The sequence below is a fragment of the Heterodontus francisci genome, chromosome 13 (genome assembly GCF_036365525.1).
Source record: "Heterodontus francisci isolate sHetFra1 chromosome 13, sHetFra1.hap1, whole genome shotgun sequence".
Classification (NCBI taxonomy): Eukaryota; Metazoa; Chordata; class Chondrichthyes; order Heterodontiformes; family Heterodontidae; genus Heterodontus; species Heterodontus francisci.
The window spans coordinates 104908438-104929167 of NC_090383.1; the positions used below are offsets into that span (position 1 = coordinate 104908438).

Genomic DNA, 20730 nt, shown 5'->3' on the forward strand with positions numbered 1-20730 from the left:
ATCAGCAATATTCAAATCACAGCTCTTCATGATTCACGGCCATGAATGAAAAAATGTCACAAGGTCTGGCTCCCCCAACTCCTATTCCTCCACCCCACCCAGTGGTTGCTCCTCCCACCCCAGCTTTTCTTCCCCCACCTAGCACCACCCCCTCCCTCCCTCCCTCCCCCCCCCCCCAATAGAAGACCTTGCTGTTTGTCCCAACGCTAGGCCCTGCTGCAGCAAAAAGAGATCGTTTTTGCTGCAGCCTACGAACCAGGTAAGTACAGTTTTTTTTCTGCAGTCAGCGGCAAATGCTGCTGCTTTGCCACTGACCATAAAATCTGGGTCATTACTGCTATTTATGAAGCCCAAGATCCCATATACTTCGCTAACTGCTCTCTCACTATGTCCTGCCACCTTCAAAATCTATGCACATGCACCCCCGCTCCCTCTGTCCCTACACACTCATTAGAACTGTGCCATTAAGTATATACTGCCTCTCCCTATCCCTTCTGCCAAAATGTAACACCTCAACCTTCTCAGTATTAAATTCCATCTGCCACTTGTCTGCCCATTCTGCTAGACTATCTATGCCCTGTTGCAGTCACTGTTTGCACACCTCCAAATTTAGTCTCAAGCAGTGGTTCTAACACTGCCCCTTTGTGGAACACCACTAACTACCATCCTCCAGTCTAAAAAACAAGCCTTTACCATGACTTTCTATGTAAAACTACAGTAACCTACCCTTGCCCTTATATTCTGTCCCTCTGGTGATTATGCCCGATGATCTTTTTTTAATCACTTTTCACACCGTGGGCTAGCATTTAGTAACTTTTGTACCAAATCCTCTAAATCATTTTACCTTCTGCCCATCTAGGCTATATCCACACCTGTCATTTTTACCTCACTGGACCTGTCATTGTTCCATCCACTCACATGATTAATTAATTTGCACTTTGAACCACTTCCAGAGTGTGGTCGCCGATATTGATGGATGGGACATTTCTGACGTCCTGTCCCATTATGTTCGTTTTCTTGAGGCTGATGGTTAGGCCAAATTCATTGCAGGCAGCCGCAAACCTGTCGATGAGTCTCTGCAGACACTCTTCAGTGTGAGATGTTAATGTAGCATCGTCAGCAAAGAGGAGTTCCCTGATGAGGACTTTCCATACTTTGGTCTTCGCTCTTAGACGGGCAAGGTTGAAAAACCTGCCACCTGATCTTGTGTGGAGGAAAATTCCTTCTTCTGAAGACTTGAACGCATGTGAGAGCAGCAGGGAGAAGATGATCCCAAACAGTGTAGGTGCGAGAACACAGCCCTGTTTCACGCCACTCAGGATTGGAAAGGGGTCTGATGAGGCGCCGCTATGCTGAATTGTGCCTTTCATATTCTCATGGAATGTGATGATACTTAGTAGCTTTGGTGGGCATCCAATTTTTTCTAGTAGTCTGAAGAGACCATGTCTGCTGACGAGGTCAAAGGCTTTGGTGAGATCAATGAAAGCAACGGAGAGGGGCATCTGTTGTTCACAGCATTTCTCCTGTAGCTGGCAAAGGGAGAACAGCATGTCAATGGTGGATCTCTTTGCTCGAAAGCCACACTGTGCCTCAGGATAGACACGCTCAGCCTGCTTCTGGAGCTTCTGGACCACACACTGGAAGTGGTTCAAGAGTTCACCTACCTAGGCTCAACTATCACCAGTAACCTGTCTCGCGATGCAGAATTAAACAAGCACATGGGAAAGGCTTCCTCTGCTATGTCCAGACTGGCCAAGAGAGTGTGGGAAAATGGTGCACTGACACAGAACACAGAAGTCCGAGTGTATCAAGCCTGTGTCCTCAGTACCTTGCTCTACGGCAGCAAGGCCTGGACAACGTACGTCAGCCAAGAGCGACGTCGCAATTCATTCCATCTTCGCTGCCTCCGGAGAATCCTTGGCATCAGGTGGCAGGACCGTATCTCCAACACAGACGTCCTCGAGGCGGCCAACATCCCCAACATATACACCCTACTAAGCCAGCGGCGCCTGAGATGGCTTGGCCATGTGAGCTGCATGGAAATGGCAGGATCCCCAAGGACACATTGTACAGCGAGCTCGTCACTGGTACCAGACCCACCAGCCGTCCATGTCTCCGCTTTAAAGACGTCTGCAAACGCGACATGAAGTTCTGTGACATTGATCACAAGTCATGGGAGTCAGTTGCCAGCAATCGCCAGAGCTGGCGGGCAACCATAAAGGCGGGGCTAATGAGTGGCGAGTGGAAGAGACTTAGCAGTTAGCAGGAAAATTAGACAGAAGCGCAAGGAGAGAGCCAACTGTGTAACAGCCCCGATAACCAATTTTATCTGCAGCACCTATGGAAGAATCTGTCTCTCTAGAATTGGCCTTTATAGCCACTCCAGGCGCTGCTTCACAAACCACTGACCACCTCCAGGCACTTACCCATTGTCTCTCGAGACAAGGAGGCCAAAGAGAGAGAGAGAATTTGCACTTTGTTCGTATTATTTTTTAAGCTACCTAAATAAAGTAATTGTTAACGGACGAGGTTAAAGACATTTTCATACTATTCTCAGTCAGAATATTTCACTGTAATTAAAATAGTCAATCGCTTCTGGAGGAGCTTACTGTCTTCGAAACCGCGTCCAGGGACTCCATTCAGGTGAGCAGAGAAGGCTCTGGGTTCCTCTACAGGCTATATTACTCCTCAGGATTTTAGTCTTTCGGGGAAAAGTACTGACAAATTACTACTTAAACAAAAATGCAGCAAAACAACTTTAGACAGACATACAGAACTTATCTGAACATTTTCAATCGAATGAAGTTTTTGAAACCCAGGCGTCGGTTTTTAACAGAACTGTTAGTCCAAAACGATTCGAGATTTCCACCTTGAGGGAGAGAGGAGGGGAAAGAAACAATTTTAAAAACACACCAAACGGATGAGCGATGGAAATTCTTTACAGGAAAACGATGAACTCGAACAATCTGCACAGGACTTTGCACGGTTTCCTCTTTCCCCCGGAATGATACCTGAAGTTGCTTCATACCTGTAGGGAGCGCCCATGTACCAGATTCCCTTTCTTTGCGAAGAATGTGCGTTCCCCGCAGCATCAAGTCCCAGGAAGTGAAGCCCCGTTCCGCCTTGTTTCATTCGGGTCTCTCCGCTTACAGCCGGCCTCAGTCAAAGTCCGCTCGCATGGCGACCCTTCAACCACAGGACGGCCAAGTGCCTGAAGGTACCGTACCCTTACACTGGTGAGATCTTGGCGTCTGTTTGTTGGTGTCTTATTTCCCCAAATTGGTAACGACAATGCGCTCAAGCAACGCTATTTTTGATGTTCTAGTTCCACAGTCAGTCTGATATTTAGAATGTTTCCTTCGCTTTATAATGCATTTATTGGAGGTTATTTTCATTCAAGTATGCGTGTTTGATGAAAGTTGGAGAAGTGATCCAGCATCAGGTATGATTGGTTTTAACTCTGGGAACTTGTACAAGGAGCATCACATCAGTAGTACTTGGTTAAAACGTTTTAAGCAACTGAATTAACTTCTGTTTGGGTCGGTGCTGTACGTTTTTGTTACTAAGTGTGGTTTATAATTAAACCAGGTTTTTATTTTACTCTTCCTCATTTTCTTTAACTTCGTGCTTCCAGCTTATTTCTCCCTGTTGGAAATATTGAGCTATTTTAATCTATTTTGCTTCGCATTAATTTCTTTTTCTGTTGGAGGTATTTTTTATTACAGATTAATCAGAATATTTTGCACAGAATTCCCATGCTGCCTAGCACTTGTTCTGTTAATTACACAATTATTGTCCGATAAGATGGGAAAATTGCACTTTAGCGCAATCCGCCATTTAATTGGAAAAGGCAAGTTACCTTACTCTTTTCAGTAGTTTTCACCATCTGATCGCCCAAAGCGCATGGGACTCACTTGCATAAGTGTGCGAGTCATCTGGTGGCGCTGTGAGTGAGAATTTCCTGTTTTTACTCTCCTGATGCACTCTGCGTAACTTACACCTGGTGCAGCTGTTTCCCGCAGTCACATATTTCAGGTGGAGTTTTGAGAAGTCCACAGATTTCGGGCTTCACAATCTTTTCAAACTATATTTTGTGGGATTGGTCGCTGAGACATGCACTTTATCCTGCTCCCCCCTCCAGTGTTACGGTCTCCCCCTACCCCTACATTTTATACCTTACCCCACAATTAGAATATCTGGAGTAAGACAGCATAGCAGAAGGCATGAGCCCACCAGATGTTCCACATCAGGTTTATAAATTGCAAGTTTTTTTGAAGATTAGAGAAGCTTTTGCTCTCAGGGTATGATTCTCTAAATGTGCAACCTTCTACATGAAAATCAGCAGCGTTACTCAACTGCCAGAACTGTCCTGATTGTGGCTATGAATACAACACTGCTGTGGGGTGTTCTACTATGTTAAAGGTGCTATATGAATGTAAGTTGTTATCGTTGTCCTGCATTTCCTTGGCTTCAAATCCTTCCAAGCTGCCACAGGGGATCCGTGTAACATCAGCCAGGGTGCAGCCAAGGGAGCTATGTGACAGGCAATGGACATACTCTTCAGTGGAACAAATTATCAAATTTGCCATTGTGTCCAGGGAGCAAAGGAAGAGAGCTAGGGGGCACTACCAACGATTTGGATTTCCCAGGATGCAGAATTCCTTAATGGCACACACATGACACTGAAGACACCAAAAGAACATCCTTTGAAGCATCTGAAAAGAAAGGGTTAGATTTGCTTAATGTACAGATTGTGATGCCAACCAGAAGATCCTGTATGTCAAAACCAAACATGCAGTTAATTGCAATCGTGAATCTACTTTTCAACACAGAACTTAATGACTTTTACCATGAGGATGACTATGTGAATGGATGGATCCTGGGAAACAGAGCACTGGCTCATGACTCCACTGAAAGCCCAGGCAGATGCAACCAGGTCATCGCAGCAAGAATGCTTATGGTGGGGAGCAGCATAGAGACACGAATAGATTTCACTGCCTGGGCAGATCTGGCAAAGTACTGCAGTACACGCCCCAAAGGGTAGCATGATCCTGATTGTATTGCATGATTGCATGGAACCAAGGCGGGTAAATGGAGTTAAGATACAAACCAGCCATAATCTAACTAAATTACCAGGCCCGAGGCTTGAGAGGTTGAATGGCCTACTCCTGCTTCCATGTTTCTGTGCTGTTCCCTACACAGTTTTGTGCTCCAGGAAGGCCTAAAGTGCAATAAAAACAAGAAATGCTGGAAATACTCAGCAGATCTAGCAGTATCTGTGCAGAGAGAAGCAAAGTTAACGTTTCAGTTCAGAGACCCTTCTTCAGAACTCCCAGGTCTAAAGTGCAAATGGATGATGATGAGCCAGAGGCACCAGGAAAAGTGCTGTGGCTTGTATCTCCCATCAGGAGGATGATCCCTCAGGAATCATTCCTCACAGCTGCAAAGGCTACCTGAAGTTGGATTCTGCAGTGATCGGCTACTGCAGCTTATTGCACCCTTGCCCCCTTCTCTGCCAGTTGTAAGAAAGGGCTCTTCCTTGAAACAACTATCAACCATGGCTCATGAATGTCTCAACAGGATTTTACTAATATTCATTAGTTGAGTATAGAAGTCCAAACCATATGATTGCTCCCTTTTCTGAATGTCTTTCTTGGACACCATTTTTTTTATTCTTTCACGGGATGTGGGCATCGCTGGCCAGGCCAGCATTTATTGCCCATCCCTTGAGAAGGTGGTTGTGAGCTGCCGCCTTAAATTACTGCAGTCCTTGTGGCGTAGGTACAGTGCTGTTAGGAAGAGTGTTCCAGGATTTTGACCCAGCAACAATGAAGGAACGATGATAGAGTTCCAAGTCAGGATGGTCTATGACTTGGAGGGGAGCTTGCAGGTGGTGGTGTTCCCATGCATCTGCTGCCCTTGTCCTTCTAGGTGGTAGAGGTCATGGGTTTGGAAGGTGCCGTATAAGGAGGCTTGGTGAGTTGCTGCAGTGCATCTTGTAAATGGTACACACTGCTGCCACTGTGCGTCGGTGGTGGAGGGAGTGAATGTTGAAGGTGGTAGATGGGCTGCCCATCAAGCAAGCTGCTTTGACCTGGATGGTGTCGAGCTTCTTGAATGTTATTGCAGCTGCACTCATCCAGGCAAGTGGAGAGTATTCCTTCACACTTCTGATTTGGGCCTTGTAGATGGTGGACAGGCTTGAGGGAGTCAGGTGGTGAGTTACTTGCCGCAGAATTTCCAGCCTCTGACCTGCTCTTGTAGCCACAGGACTTATATGGCTGCTCCAGTGCAGTTTCTCATCAATGGTAGCCTCCAGAACGTTGATAGTGGGGGATTCAGTGATGGTAATACCATTGAATGTCAAGGAGAGATGGTTGGAGTCTCTCTGTTGAATTGTGTGGCGTGAAAATAACTTGCCACCTATCAGCCCAAAGCTGAATGTTATCCAGGACTTGCTGCATAAGGACATGGACTGCTTCAATATCTGAGGAGTCACGAATGGTGTGCACATTGTGCAATCATCAGTGAACATCCCCACTTCTGACCTTATGATGGAGGGAAGGTTGTTGATGAAGCAGCTGAAGATGGTTGGGCCTAGGACACTACCCTGAGGAACTCCTGCAGTGATGTCCTGGGACTGAGATGATTGACCTTAAACAACCACAACCATCTTCCTTTGTGCTAGGTATGACTCCAACAAGTGGAGAGTTTTTCTCCTGATTCGCATTGATTCCAGTTTTGCTAGGGTTAGTGAGTAGGTTATTGCTGAGTAAGTGCTGCTTGATAGCACGGTCAATGACACCTTCCATCACTTTGCTGATGATCGAGTGTAGACTGGACGGTAATTGGCCGGGTTGGATTTGTCCTGCTTTTTGTGTACAGGACGTACCTAGGCAATTTTCCACATTGTTGGGTGGATGCCAGTGTTATAGCTGTATTGGAACAGCTTGGCTAGTGACATGGCCAGTTCTGGAGCAGAAGTCTTCAGTACTATTGCCTCATGGATGCCCAGTTTTGAGCTGCTAGATCTGTTCAAAATCTATCCCATTTAGCACAGTGGTAGTGTAACACAACACGATGGAGGATATTCTCAATGTGAAGACGGGTCTTGGTCTCCACAAGGACTGTGCGGTGGTCACTCCTACCAATACTGTCATGGACTGATGCATCTGCGACAGGTAGATTGGTGAGGAAAAGGTCAAGTAGGTTTTTCCCTCTTTGTTGGCTCCGTCACCACCTGTTGCAGACCCAGTCTAGCAGCTGTGTCCTTTAGGACTCGGTCAGTAGTGGTGCTACCGAGCCAGTCTTAGTGATGGACAATGAAGATCCCCTACCCAGAGTAAATTGTGCTCTTGCCAGTCTCCTTGCTTCTTCCAAGTGGTGTTCGACATGGAGGAGTACTGATTGATCACCTGAGTGGGGGGTGGGGTGGTGGTAGGTGGTAATCAAGAGGAGGTTTCTGTGCCCATGTTTGACCTGATGGCATGAGACTTCATGTGGCCCAGAGTCGATGTTGAGGACTCCCAGGGAAGCTCCGTCCTGACTGTACATCACTGTGCTGCCACCTCTGTCCTGTTGGTGTGGGCAGGACATACCAAGTGATGGTGGTGGTGTCTGAGATATTGTCTGTAAGGTATGATTCCGTGAGTATGACTATGTCAGGTTGTTGCTTGACTAGTCTCTGAGACCGCTCTCCCAATTTTGGCACAGATGTTAGTAAGGAGGACTTAGCAGGGTCGATAGGGCAGGGTGTGTCATTGCCGTTACCGGTGCCTAGGTTGATGCTGGGTGCTCACTCAATAATAATAAATCATTTCTGAATTTTATCATGGCTCTTTACTACATTATTTGTTCAACCACATTTCTCTCCTTTTGTTTCTTTCTGCATTGTTCTATCAGAACTTTTATCTTAATGTCTTTTATTGGTTCAACTTGACATTTGGCATGGACAATTGGAGCAATCTGTAGCCCAGTCTTGACTTGACTCAACCTTTAAGCAATCTGGCTCACTTCCCTCTGCTCATTAGAGAATAATGGAAATCACAAAAGACATGAGAGAAAAATCTGTGAGGAGGAGAAGAGCGAATTGTTTTTACTTCATTAGTATCTATGGCCCTGATTTTATAAAGGGGTCAGGAACAGTGTGCGTGAACCACAAAGTGAGCGGCACATCCGGAGATTCCAGGAACATGGAGGCCCTGCTCATCTTAACTGCAGGGCCTCATTTAAGTAAAAGTTCCCAAATTACTGCCCACTATCCAGCCAGATTCACTATTTGTCTGGCGTGCAGCAGTGGGGTTTTGACACCAGCAGGCTGCAGCTGGGGACTCATGCAGTTAATGGAAGCAGAGGCTAGTTGCAGTTGAGGGGTGGGGTTGTTCCAAGCAATTGGGGTGGTCCAAGGATTCAGGAGCTCTTTCAGCCCACAAGGAGATCTGAGGAAAGTAATTTTTAAAGATTCACCTTGCCTCTTCTAGCAAATCGGTGCCTCCCGCCGTGTTTCTGCTGTCAGGCAGCAGATCGTACAACACTCTGACTAGAAGCAAAGACTACTTCATGGTATTGATCATGTCATCGGGTGTGACTTTTGAATATTAAGTTGGCCCCAACCTGCCTTTAGTTGGAGCCTTGTCGATGGCATGAGTTTCCATCATAAAAAAGTACAACAGCCAGGAATGTGGCACATTGGAGCCAGGAGCTAGAATTTTAAAATTTTAACCCATCCCCACACACCATCCTAGCAGGGAAAGGGAGGGTTAAACTCCTAGCCCACATCTCGGGGCTAGGCTCTGTCTCAAATAGTATACATTTCTTAGTAACTAGAGTTTGGTGAAAATGGGGAATTGAAACACCAGCTGTTAAATATTGAATTGATCAGCAAACGGCTGTGTCGCAGTATTCTGAGGAAGGATTCAAAACTGAAACATCGACTTGTGTTCTTTCGACAGATGCTGCCTTGCCTGCTGAGTGTTTCCAGCATTTTCTGTTTTCGGTTCAGCTGTGTCACATTGTTGTCTACTAAAGTGCTTGATTAATATGTAAATTAGTTGCTATCGGAGCACATCTTAATTGACTAAACTATAAAAAGAGCTATTAAAGAAATTTGCAATTTGGATAGAGTGAAGCAAGCAAGTTGATTGTTCTTTGCCGTTTTCTGTTATTAAAAAAAACTAATATATGCTGAAGCCACTTCCTGTAATTGATGTTGGAAATTCTAGAACGATTTTGGGCTAATAGCACCAAAAAACATGTGCATTCGAGCCAAAACTCCAGGTCATTATCTTAAAATAAAAGCAAAATACTGTGGATGCTAGAAATCTGAAATAAGAACAAGAAACGCTGGAAATACTCAGCAGGTCTGGCAGCATCTGTGGAGAAAGAAGCAGAGTTAACGTTTCAGGTCAGTGACCCTTCTTCAGAACTGGCAGATATAAGAAATGTAAAAGATTTTAAGCACGTAAAGTGGGGGTGGGGCAAGAGATAACAAAAGAGAAAGTGTTGATAGGACAAGGTCAGTATCTTACCCTGATGAGACAGACAAAAGCAGTTTCAACTTATATAACTATATTTCCTATCCCCACTGAAAACCTATGATGAGCGTTATATGAATTATCACACATTCCGCTCTCAAATGACAAAGTTCTGAGTAGGTACTGTTCAGACAAATTGGATATATGTAACACATTACAATGCTGGACCAGAGGCAGATTCATACAAACATAACTTGCCACAACTTGGAAAAACAGAAGTTTCATTTTCTATGTTGATAAGGTAACTACTGTATTGAGTTCTATAAATAGAAAATGCCAAACACAAAGATAAACTGTTTTCAATTGAAAAATAGGTATTTTGATGTAAACTAAATACAATGTGGGGAGAGAGTAGAATACATACTGTTCAGAAACTGACAACATTTTCCAATAAGATAGTAAATTAGTCAACTGGTGAAAATGTTTCAGTTTTTATTTTTTCTCTCATCATTCTGTACTTCCTCTAGCTTGTTTAGCTCACGTATCTGTCTCCTAACCTGTTCTTTTCACCTCTTACCAAAAAATTGAGATTATTGTAAGAGCTTAAAATATAATTAGGCCACCATGTCATATCAGCAATAAAGAGCAGCCTGAAGTAGCCCCATTGAAAATAACTGAGGCTATGATTTGGATCAGCCAAGAACCCAAACTGAAGCTGCATAGCCTGGCAAACCGCAATAATGGATATTTATGCAACAAATTTCTGAAATGTGCTCTGTACTTGTGCTGTCAAATAAAATGGCTAAAGAATTATCTCCCATCATGTGTATCCATCTTTGGCTCAGTTAGCAAAAGGCAATTTTGCTGATAAAGGCAGTTTTGGTTTTCAGTGAAGCTTGTTGAAACATTTGACTTGCTCTTACAGGAATTTGTCTGTGGGGCTTTCAATTAAGAAGAATTTGATAGTTAATTGTTCTCGGTTCACAAGTCATGGCTCCAGAAATATATTTCATAAAGAACTGACTGCAGCTTCCATTTAAATTATATGTTGAAAATATGTAAAGAATCTATTTAATGCTGTTGGAATTTTATCAAGAATAATCTTAATCCTCTACTCAAAATTACATAATTATTTTTCTTAACCTAAACTGCCAGATGCTCGGTGATGAGACTCTAATTGTGGCTGCTTTTATTTTATCTTCTGCAGTATATTTCTCTTGTGTTTAGATTTCATCTTGATTTCTGCCTTTTCCTTGATTTAAGGTCAGACTGACATCTACAGTTCTGCATGCCCAAAGAGTTTGGATGTCTCTATTCACAATGTTTGTGTTTAGCCATACTTTCTGTGATGTGATGTTTTCCTTTTGGTTTTCTGAAACATTTCATTTTGTCAGGTTCTTTTTGTTGTCCTCACTCTCTCAACTATTTCTTTCTTTTGGGCCTCCTTATCACGAGAGACAATGGATACGCGCCTGGAGGTGGTCAGTGGTTTGTGAAGCAGACCCTCGAGTGGCTATAAAGGCCAATTCTAGAGTGACAGGCTCTTCCACAGGTGCTGCGGAGAAATTTGTTTGTTGGGGCTGTTGCACAGTTGGCTCTCCCCTTGCGCCTCTGTCTTGTTTCCTGCCAACTACTAAGTCTCTTCGACTCGCCACATTTTAGCCCCGTCTTTATGGCTGCCCGCCAGCTCTGGCAAACGCTGGCAACTGACTCCCACGACTTGTGATCAATGTCGCAGGAATTCATGTCGCGTTTACAGACGTCTTTATAGCGGAGACATGGACGGCCGGTGGGTCTGATACCAGTGGCGAGCTCGCTGTACAATGTGTCGTTGGGGATCCTGCCATCTTCCATGCGGCTCACATGGCCAAGCCATCTCAAGCGCCGCTGACTCAGTAGTGTGTACAAGCTGGGGATGTTGGCCGCCTCGAGGACTTCTGTGTTGGAGATACGGTCCTGCCACCTGATGCCAAGTATTCTCCGGAGGCAGCGAAGATGGAATGAATTGAGACGTCGCTCTTGGCTGACATATGTTGTCCAGGCCTCGCTGCCATAGAGCAAGGTACTGAGGACACAGGCCTGATACACTCGGACTTTTGTGTTCCGTGTCAGTGCGCCATTTTCCCACACTCTCTTGGCCAGTCTGGACATAGCAGTGGAAGCCTTTCCCATGCGCTTGTTGATTTCTGCATCTAGAGACAGGTTACTGGTGATAGTTGAGCCTAGGTAGGTGAACTCTTGAACCACTTCCAGAGCGTGGTCGCCAATATTGATGGATGGAGCATTTCTGACATCCTGCCCCATGATGTTTGTTTTCTTGAGGCTGATGGTTAGGCCAAATTCATTGCAGGCAGCCGCAAACCTGTCGATGAGACTCTGCAGGCACTCTTCAGTGTGAGATGTTAAAGCAGCATCGTCAGCAAAGAGGAGTTCCCTGATGAGGACTTTCCGTACTTTGGACTTCGCTCTTAGACGGGCAAGGTTGAACAACCTGCCCCCTGATCTTGTGTGGAGGAAAATTCCTTCTTCAGAGGACTTGAACGCATGTGAAAACAGCAGGGAGAAGAAAATCCCAAAAAGTGTGGGTGCGAGAACACAGCCCTGTTTCACGCCACTCAGGATCGGAAAGGGCTCTGAGGAGGAGCCACCATGTTGAATTGTGCCTTTCATATTGTCATGGAATGAGGTGATGATACTTAGTAGCTTTGGTGGGCATCCAATCCTTTCTAGTAGTCTGAAGAGACCACGTCTGCTGACGAGGTCAAAGGCTTTGGTGAGATCAATGAAAGCAATGTAGAGGGGGCATCTGTTGTTCACGGCATTTCTCCTGTATCTGACGAAGGGAGAACAGCATGTCAACGGTCGATCTCTCTGCACGAAAGCCACACTGTGCCTCAGGGTAGACGCGCTCGGCCAGCTTCTGGAGCCTGTTTAGAGCGACTCGAGCAAAGACTTTCCCCACTATGCTGAGCAGGGAGATTCCACGGTAGTTGTTGCAGTCACCACGGTCACCTTTGTTGTTATAGAGGGTGATGATATTGGCATCGTGCATGTCCTGGGGTACTGCTCCCTCACAGGCATAGCAGTTCATGTAGTGCTGAGAGTATAGCAGGCTTGGCACTCTTGATTATTTCAGGGGTAATGCTGTCCTTCCCAGGGGCTTTTTTGCTGGCTAGAGAATCAATGGCATCACTGAGTTCTGATTTGGTTGGCTGTATCTCTCAACTATACTAAATTGCAAAGACTGTGACCATCAACAATAGTCTGTTCCTGCAGCTCCTCCTGCACACCATATGACTTTGCCTTATGCTGTGAGATTTTGTTGGCTATTTTACCTCCATTACTCTGCTTATCACTTCAATCATGAATTTTCCTCACTTTCTGCTTGGTGTCCGCTGGGTCTTCCTGTAAATTACCTTGTGAAAAGCACTATATAGATAGGTTTTTTTCACAGCCTGGACATTCTGAAGCTATCCAGTTAGCTATGTCAGCATATTAACAAAGCATAAGGGGAATAAGTGGTGCTATAGGATAAGGAACTGTATTTTCACTTCTAGGACGTGAATTTGAAACCACCACAAAATAATGGGATAAAAGACTTCTCAGCTAGCTGCAAGCACTTTTTATGAAATATGTTTGAGCAGTCCTATCCAGTTTCTAATTTTTTTTTATTCATTCACACTGGCATCCCTAATTGCTCTTGAAAAGGTGGCAGTGAGCCACTTTTTTGAACCACTGCACTCCAAGTGAAGATTACCCACTGTGCTGTTAGGGAGGGAGTTCCAGGATTTTGACCCAGCGAACATGAAATAAAAGCGTTACATTTCCAAGTCAGCTGTTGTATGATTTGGAGGTGGTGCTGTTCCCATTCACCTGCTGCCCTTGTCTTTCGAGGTGGTAGAGGTCATAGGCTTGGTAGGTGCTGTCAAAGAAGCCTTGGTGAGTTGCTGCAATGTATCTGGTAGCTGGCACACACTGCAGCCACAGTGTGGTAGAGGGAGTGAATGTTTAAAGTGGTGAATGGAGTGGGTTGCTTTATCCTTGATGGTGTCGAGCTTCTTGTGTTGTTGGAGCTGCTCTCAAAATCGTAGAGTGGTTGCAGCATAGAAGAAGGCCATTCAGCCGATTGAGTTTGCACTGGTTCTCTGCAAAAGCAATTCAGCTAGTCCCACTACCCTGCCGTTTCCCTGTAACTTTGCAAATTGTTTATCTTCAGGTTCTTATTCAATTCCCTTTTGAAAGCCCCAATTGAATCTGCCCCTGCCAGTCTCTAAGGAAATGCATTCCAGATCCTAACCACTTGCTGCATAAAAAAAGTTTTTGCCTCCTGTTGTCTTTGTTTTTTTTTGCAAATTACCTTAAATCTGTGCCCTCTGGTTCTTGTTCCTTCCGCCAAAGGAAACAGTTTCTCTCTATCTACTCTGTCTAGACACCTCATGATTTTGAACACCTCTATCAAATCTCCTCTCAGCCTTCTCAAAGAAGAACAGCCCAGCTTCTCCAATCTGTCCCCATAACTAAAATTCCTCATCCCTGGAACCATTCTCGTAAATCTTTTCTGCACCCTCTCTAAAGCTTTCACATTGTTCCTAAAGTGTGGTGACCAGAATTAGGCACAATACTTTAATTAAGGCTGAACCAGTGTTTTATAAAGATTTATCATAACTCCCTTGTTTTTCTACCCTATTCCTCTATTTATATAGTGCAGGATCCCATATGCCCTTTTAACCACTTTCTCAACCTGCCCTGCCGCCTTCAATAATTTGTGCATGTATATCCCCAACACTCTCTGTTCCTGCATCCCTTTTTAGAATTGTATTTATCCAGGCAAGGGGAGAGCATTTCATCATACTCCTAACTTGTGCCTCGTAGATGGTGGAAACTTTAAGGAGTCATTTGGTGAGTCACTCACCACAGAATACCCAGGGGAGAATTTTATGCTGTCCCCCGCGGCGGGTTTGGAGGCGAGGAAAGCATAAAATCGGGTGGGATGGTGGTGGGGGGAGACCCCACCATCTTCCCCCCTCCGCCAAAATTAAGTCCGGGGCGCGAAGACCTGTTAACGGCCTTCCTGCCCCACCACCAAGTGAGGCCCTTAAGTGGGCAGTTAAGGGCTTGATCCCACCACCACCACAATTAGCCGTGTGGCAGGTGGCCCTGTCACCACAGAAGAAGCATGGCAAGAAAAAACTGTATGGGCTGCTTCCCGGCTCCAGCTCCAGCGGTGGGGGTGGATCCCTCGTTAAAAGGCACATAGTGCCTAAAAAAGGGACCTGGCATCGGGAAGAGGGGGGCCCGCTGACAGCCACCCTACTGCCCTTGCTAACAGCACTCCTGCACAGCACCCTCCCCCATGACCCCACTCCATGAGACCTCTCCCACCCTGACCTAATTCTGGCCTGGGTCCAGCGACAGTCCTGGGCCTCGGGAAGGTGCTCCACCGGTAGCAGCCACCACCTCTGCGGTGGAGCCGATCAGTGGAAGAGCAACCGGCTTCTGATTGGCCGGCAGCTCTCCAAGGGCAGGGTCCTTGATCCCGTGGAAGGCCCGCTGCTGTCTGCTTAAGTGCCTAATTGGAACTAGATTCGGCAGGGCTTCCACAGCAGAGGCGATGCGCGATTCTCAGCATCACTTTTTCCGGACGCCAAGAACCCCCCACTCCCCCACCACCCTGGCCACCTGTCACCCAGATAAAATCCCAGCCCCATTTCTGACCTGCTCTTGTAGCCACAGTATTTATGTAGCTGGTCCACCTAAGTTTTTAATCAATGTTGACCCCCAGGATGTTGGTGGTGGATTTGATGATTGTCATTGTTGGAACTTTTATGTTATAAATATTACTTGCCACTTATCAGCCCAAACCCAAATGTTGTCCATGTCTGGCTGCACCAGTGCACAGACTCCTTCATTATCTGAGGAGTTGCGAATGGAGCTGAACACTGCAATCATCAGCAAACTTACCCACTTTTGACCTTATAATGGAGGGAAAGTCATTGATGAAGCAGCTGAAGATAGTTGGGCCGGAGGAACTCCTGTAGCACTGTCCTTGGACTGATATGGTTGGCCTCCATAACCACAACGATCTTCCTTTGTGCTAGGTATGACTCCACCCAATGGAGAGTATTCCCCTGATTCCCACTGACTTTAATTTTGCTCGGCCTCATTTATGCTACACTCAGCCAAATGCTGTCTTGATGTTGAGGGCAATCATTCTTGCCTTACCTCTGGAATTCAGCTCTTTTGTCTATGTTTGGACCAACACCTAATGAGGTCTGGATATGAGTGGCCCTGGCAGAGTCCAAACTGAGCATTTGTGAGCAGGATATTGGTGAGTAAGGGCTGCTTGATACAGTATCAAAGACTCCTTTTAGCACTTTGCTGTTGATTGTAGGTAGGGCAGTAATTGGCCGGATTGAATTTGTCTTGTTTTTTGTGGACAGGACATACATAATGCAAATAGACCCACAACATAATACTATCCTTAATTTGACAATGATTGTAGCAGGAGAATTTAGGCTAAGACATTGTTGGGCCTTTATTCTGCTGCTGGTTATGCTGTATCTGGTCTATGAATGCTCTGCCTAAAAAAGGCAAGTGTTCCATTCCTCAAGTGTTAATATCTCTCCCCTTGAGTGTAAGTACAAACTGAAAACATATCTCATGCATTTTGCGTATCCACCCTCTTATATTACCTACATTTTTGGAAACAATGAAAAGGACAGTTTTGGATGGCCTTTAAATGATGAGTCAGTTATATACTGCTGTCCTACCTAAAGAATCCCAGGACACCAATTTAGCTTGCATTAGACCTTTCCAAGATTAAGACCTGAGCTATTTTACTGTTAATATGGCTAAAAGTCTGGTACATCTTTTCTGAACGTTATTGCATAATTTATATCTTGGCTTCTTAAATCTACAGAACCTTGTTTTCTGTCGGCCTATGGCTCAGAAAAATATGTTTTGATATTGCAAAGTTAATCCAGTACTTAAAGAGTTAACCAGTTGTTTGCCATGTACAGATAATTGAAGAAGTCAGGCAAAAACATCTCTTTACATTTTGGGTTCCTCACTTCAAAGATCTTGGCATGTGGAAACCTGTAATAAGAAAGCTTTCAACTATAGTATGTTAATCCATAGAGTGCAGTTAGAACATGAATAAAGCCCTCGTATCATTTTCTTTTCCCTTTATAAACCAAATTTATACAATAAATTTTAATTGATGCTGAGGAATATGTTTCACGATCACAGATTGTGTAATTAGTTATTCCTTTCTCATCTCCAACTTTCTTTCCCGCCCCATTCCTCCAAGTGCTGATGGTACAGATACTGTCGAATGAATTACCTTGTGTTAAATTTTTGGGGCAATTTTCTTACCTGCTACTTTCCTGAATGTGTTAAATCTTGTTGGTATACATTTTCATGAGGGGTGGGCACCCTAATCTTTTGGAAAAGCGTTCATTGAATCATAGAATGGTTACAACACAGAAGGAGGCCATTCACCCCATTGTGTCCATGCTAGCTCTTTGCAAGAGCAACTCACCTCATCCCACTCCCCTGCCTTTTTGCAGTAGCCCTGCAAAGATTTTCTCTTCAGATAATTATCCAGTTCTCTTTTGGAGGCCACGATTGAATCTGTGTCCACCACAGTCTCAGGCAGTGCATTCCAGATCCTAACTACTCATTGCATAAAAAGGTTTTTCCTGGTGTCACTGTTTCTTTTGCTAATCACCTTAAATCAGTGTCCTCTGATTCTCGATCCCTCAGCCAATGGGAACAGCTCCTCCCTATCTATTCTGTCCAACCCCTCATGATTTTGAACACCTCTATCAAATTTCCTCTGAATCATCTCTTCTCCAAGGAGAACAGACCCAGCTTCACCAGTCTATCCATGTCACTGAAGTTGCTCATCCCTGGAACCATTCTGGTGAATATTTTCTGCACCCTCTCTAATGCCTTCACATCCTTTCTAAAGTGTGGTTCCCAGAACTGGACACAATACTCCAGTTGGGTGTTTTATACAGGTTTATCATAACTTCCTTGTTGTTGTACTCTATGCCCCTATTTATAATCCCCGAATCCCATATGCTTTATTAACCGCTTTCTCAACCTGCCCTGAAACCTTCAATGATTCATGTGAATGTTAGATAAAGACGGGTTTGACCTTCACTGTGATGTACTTATATCTTAGCCTTGTCAGCAGGCCATTTATGACTAATGAACATTTGGGCAAGTACTGAAGGATGACTCATCATGGAACCCATAGTCCAGCAAGGGCGGCACAGTGGCGCAGTGGTTAGCACTGCAGCCTCACAGCTCCAGGGACCCGGGTTCGATTCTGGGTACTGCCTGTGTGGAGTTTGCAAGTTCTCCCTGTGTCTGCGTGGGTTTTCTCCGGGTGCTCCGGTTTCCTCCCACAAGCCAAAAGACTTGCAGGTTGGTAGGTAAATTGGCCATTATAAATTGTCACTAGTGTAGTTGGTAGGGAAATACAGGGACAGGTGGGGATGTTTGGTAGGAATATGGGATTAGTGTAGGATTAGTATAAATGGGTGGTTGATGGTCGGCACAGATTCGGTGGGCCGAAGGGCCTGTTTCAGTGTTGTATCTCTAATCTTAACACCTATAGGAGGGTAAAGGACAAGCTTGGTAAGAAAAAATGCACCAGAAAACACATTAAATTTACAGTGAAAGTGACTGAACAGCACTGATTTCTTGTAATCTCTTGCCATCCTCCTAACAACAACTACAGCAACAACAAAAAACTTATGCCTTAGCATAAAAAGCATCCCACGAGCTTCACAGAGGAGGACAAGCATTCTGGGAGGATTAATGAAAGAGAAAAAAGAAAAAGTTTAAACACAGTCCTACTGTTGCACAAAACAAACTTGTCAACATTACATTGAAGACCAAGAAAATGCACATTTATAAAAAACCATCATTTACAGCAGTAGCCATTAATAAGTAGGGATTATTGACCAAATTAAAGTTAAAGCCAGCAATGTATCACAAATAACAATGACTTAATTGACTAGTTAATTTGTTTTTGGTGACAGTTAAGAGAAGAATTTTGCTCAGGACGTTGGGGGCAATCTCTGCTCCTTGAATAGTACCATGAGATCTTTAATGTCCACATGGCCTACGGGAACAATTTAATATCTCATCCAAAGAATGGACATTGATGGAATTCGCTCATGTTCTTATCTAGATGTGGCACAGAAGGGTGACCTAATATCAGTAAGATTCTTGTACATGAGTATTGAGCTATTTCACCTACCTTGGGATGAAAAGGAGAAGTATGATGTGGACTGGTCAGGCATTATTATCTGTTTATCCCAGGATTTATGCCTTGAGATTAAACCTTACTTGTCTTGATAGCGCTAGTTTACAGATTTGTGGGGGCATGGACAAGACATGAAAAGAAGGAGGAGGAGTAGAAGAAGCAATTAAGTACAAGTGTGTAATGTATATCCAGCCAAAGCTATATTGGGCTGACTAGTATACATCCTGCTTGTGAATTACAGATTGGTACATTTTTCCTCTCCCCTTACCCCTTCATCCAGAAGTTCATAATATGAACTCAATATGACCTGCTTAGTGGAAATTGTCTAGCCATTTCTTTAACTTTTGTTTGCTCTCCATTTTAAAGCATCTAAATAGATACAAACTCTTCTCTCAAAGGTTTGGTTAAGACTGTAAACGTGAAATAGATAGAGAAATGACAGTTTAAGAAACTAAGGCAAGGAAACAAGAAGTTACATTTATGTAATGCTTTCAATATAGAAATGCCAGAAAGCACACACAATCAGTCACTTGAGTCAGGAAAGGAGAAGGCGGGTGGGGGGCAGGGAGGGGTGGTGATAGCAGTATAATTAATATCTCTATGGCAGCATGGGTACGAAGTTGGCTGAGTGACAGAAAACAAAGAGTAGTGGCAAATGGTTGTTTTTCGGACTGGCGGAAGGTATGCAGTGGGGCTCTTGAGGGGTCGGTACTAGGACCACTGCTTTTCTTGATATATGTTAATGACCTAGACAAGTGTACAGGGCACAATTTCAAATGATGACACAAAACTTGGAAGTATATTGAACTATGAAGAGGTAGTGATAAACTTCGAGGACGTTGGCTGGTGGAACGGGTAAACACATGGCAGATGAAATTTAATGCAGAGAGGTGTGAAGTGATATATTTTGGTAGGATGAACAAGGAGAGACAATATAAAATAAAGAGTACAGTTCTATAGGGGGTGCAGGAACAGAGAGATAAAAATAGAAAATGCTGGAAATACTTAGCAGGTCAGGCAGCATCAGTGGAGAGAGAAACAGAGTTAACTTTTCAGGTCGATGACCTTTCATCAGAACTGGGGAAAGTTAGAGGTGTAGTAGGTTTTAAGCAAGTGAAAGGGGGGGAGGGTGGGAAAAAAGAACAAAAGGGAAGATCTGTGATAGGGTGGAAGGCAGGAGAATTGCAAAAGGGTTGGTGGTGCAAGGCCAAAGGGAGTGGTAACGGGACAAGTAAAGAAACTTAAAACGTGGCTAGAGGAGGTGTGAATGGCAGAATGACAAACAACTGCCAGCCATGTCTACAAGAATCAGGGTGGAAACTGGGTATTCGGGGATGAGTGATGCACCTCCTGACCTCTCAAAGTCTTTACATCATCTACAAGGCTCAAGTTAAGAGTGTAATGGAACAATCACCACTGACCTAGATGAGTGCAGCTTCACAACACTCAAAGCTCGACAACATCCAGGACAGAGTCATATAGTACAGTCATATAGTCATTAATGGCACAGAAGGAGGCCATTCAGCCCATTGAGTCCATGCCAACTCTCCATAGAATAATCCAGTCAGTCCCATTCTCTCCCTCTATCCCTGTAGCCCTGGAAGTTTGTTTCCTTCAAATGTCCATTCAGTTTCCTTTTGAAATCATTGATTGCTTGTCTCTGCCTCCATCACCCTCGTAAGTAGCGTAGAGTACTAGCAGTAGAGTAATCCACTTGATCGGCTCCCCGCCATTCAACTCTAGCCATGCCCTCTACCAACAGTGCACTGTGACTGCAGCGTGTATTATTTATAGAATGCACTGCAGAAAGTCACCAAGTTTACTTCAAAAGCTCCTAGGCCTGTGACCTCTACCACCAAGAAGGACAAGAGGAGCAAGATCATCAGGACTCCATTGCCTTCAAGCCATGTGCCACCCTGATGTGGACAAATATTGTTAATCCTTCATCATTGGGTCAAAATCCTGGAGTTTCCTGTC

General features: G+C 44.5%; 1 protein-coding gene across 1 annotated transcript in view; it reads left to right on the plus strand.

Moving 5' to 3' along the window:
- The first annotated feature begins 3097 nt into the window (after positions 1 to 3097).
- Positions 3098 to 20730, plus strand: part of edaradd (EDAR-associated death domain) — a 44000-nt gene continuing 26367 nt past the window's right edge. Inside the window, exon 1 of the mRNA XM_068044157.1 lies at positions 3098 to 3217. Within this exon, the coding sequence (XP_067900258.1) occupies positions 3178 to 3217 (40 nt within the window). The 5' untranslated portion in view covers positions 3098 to 3177. The remainder of the gene's footprint in view (positions 3218 to 20730) is intronic.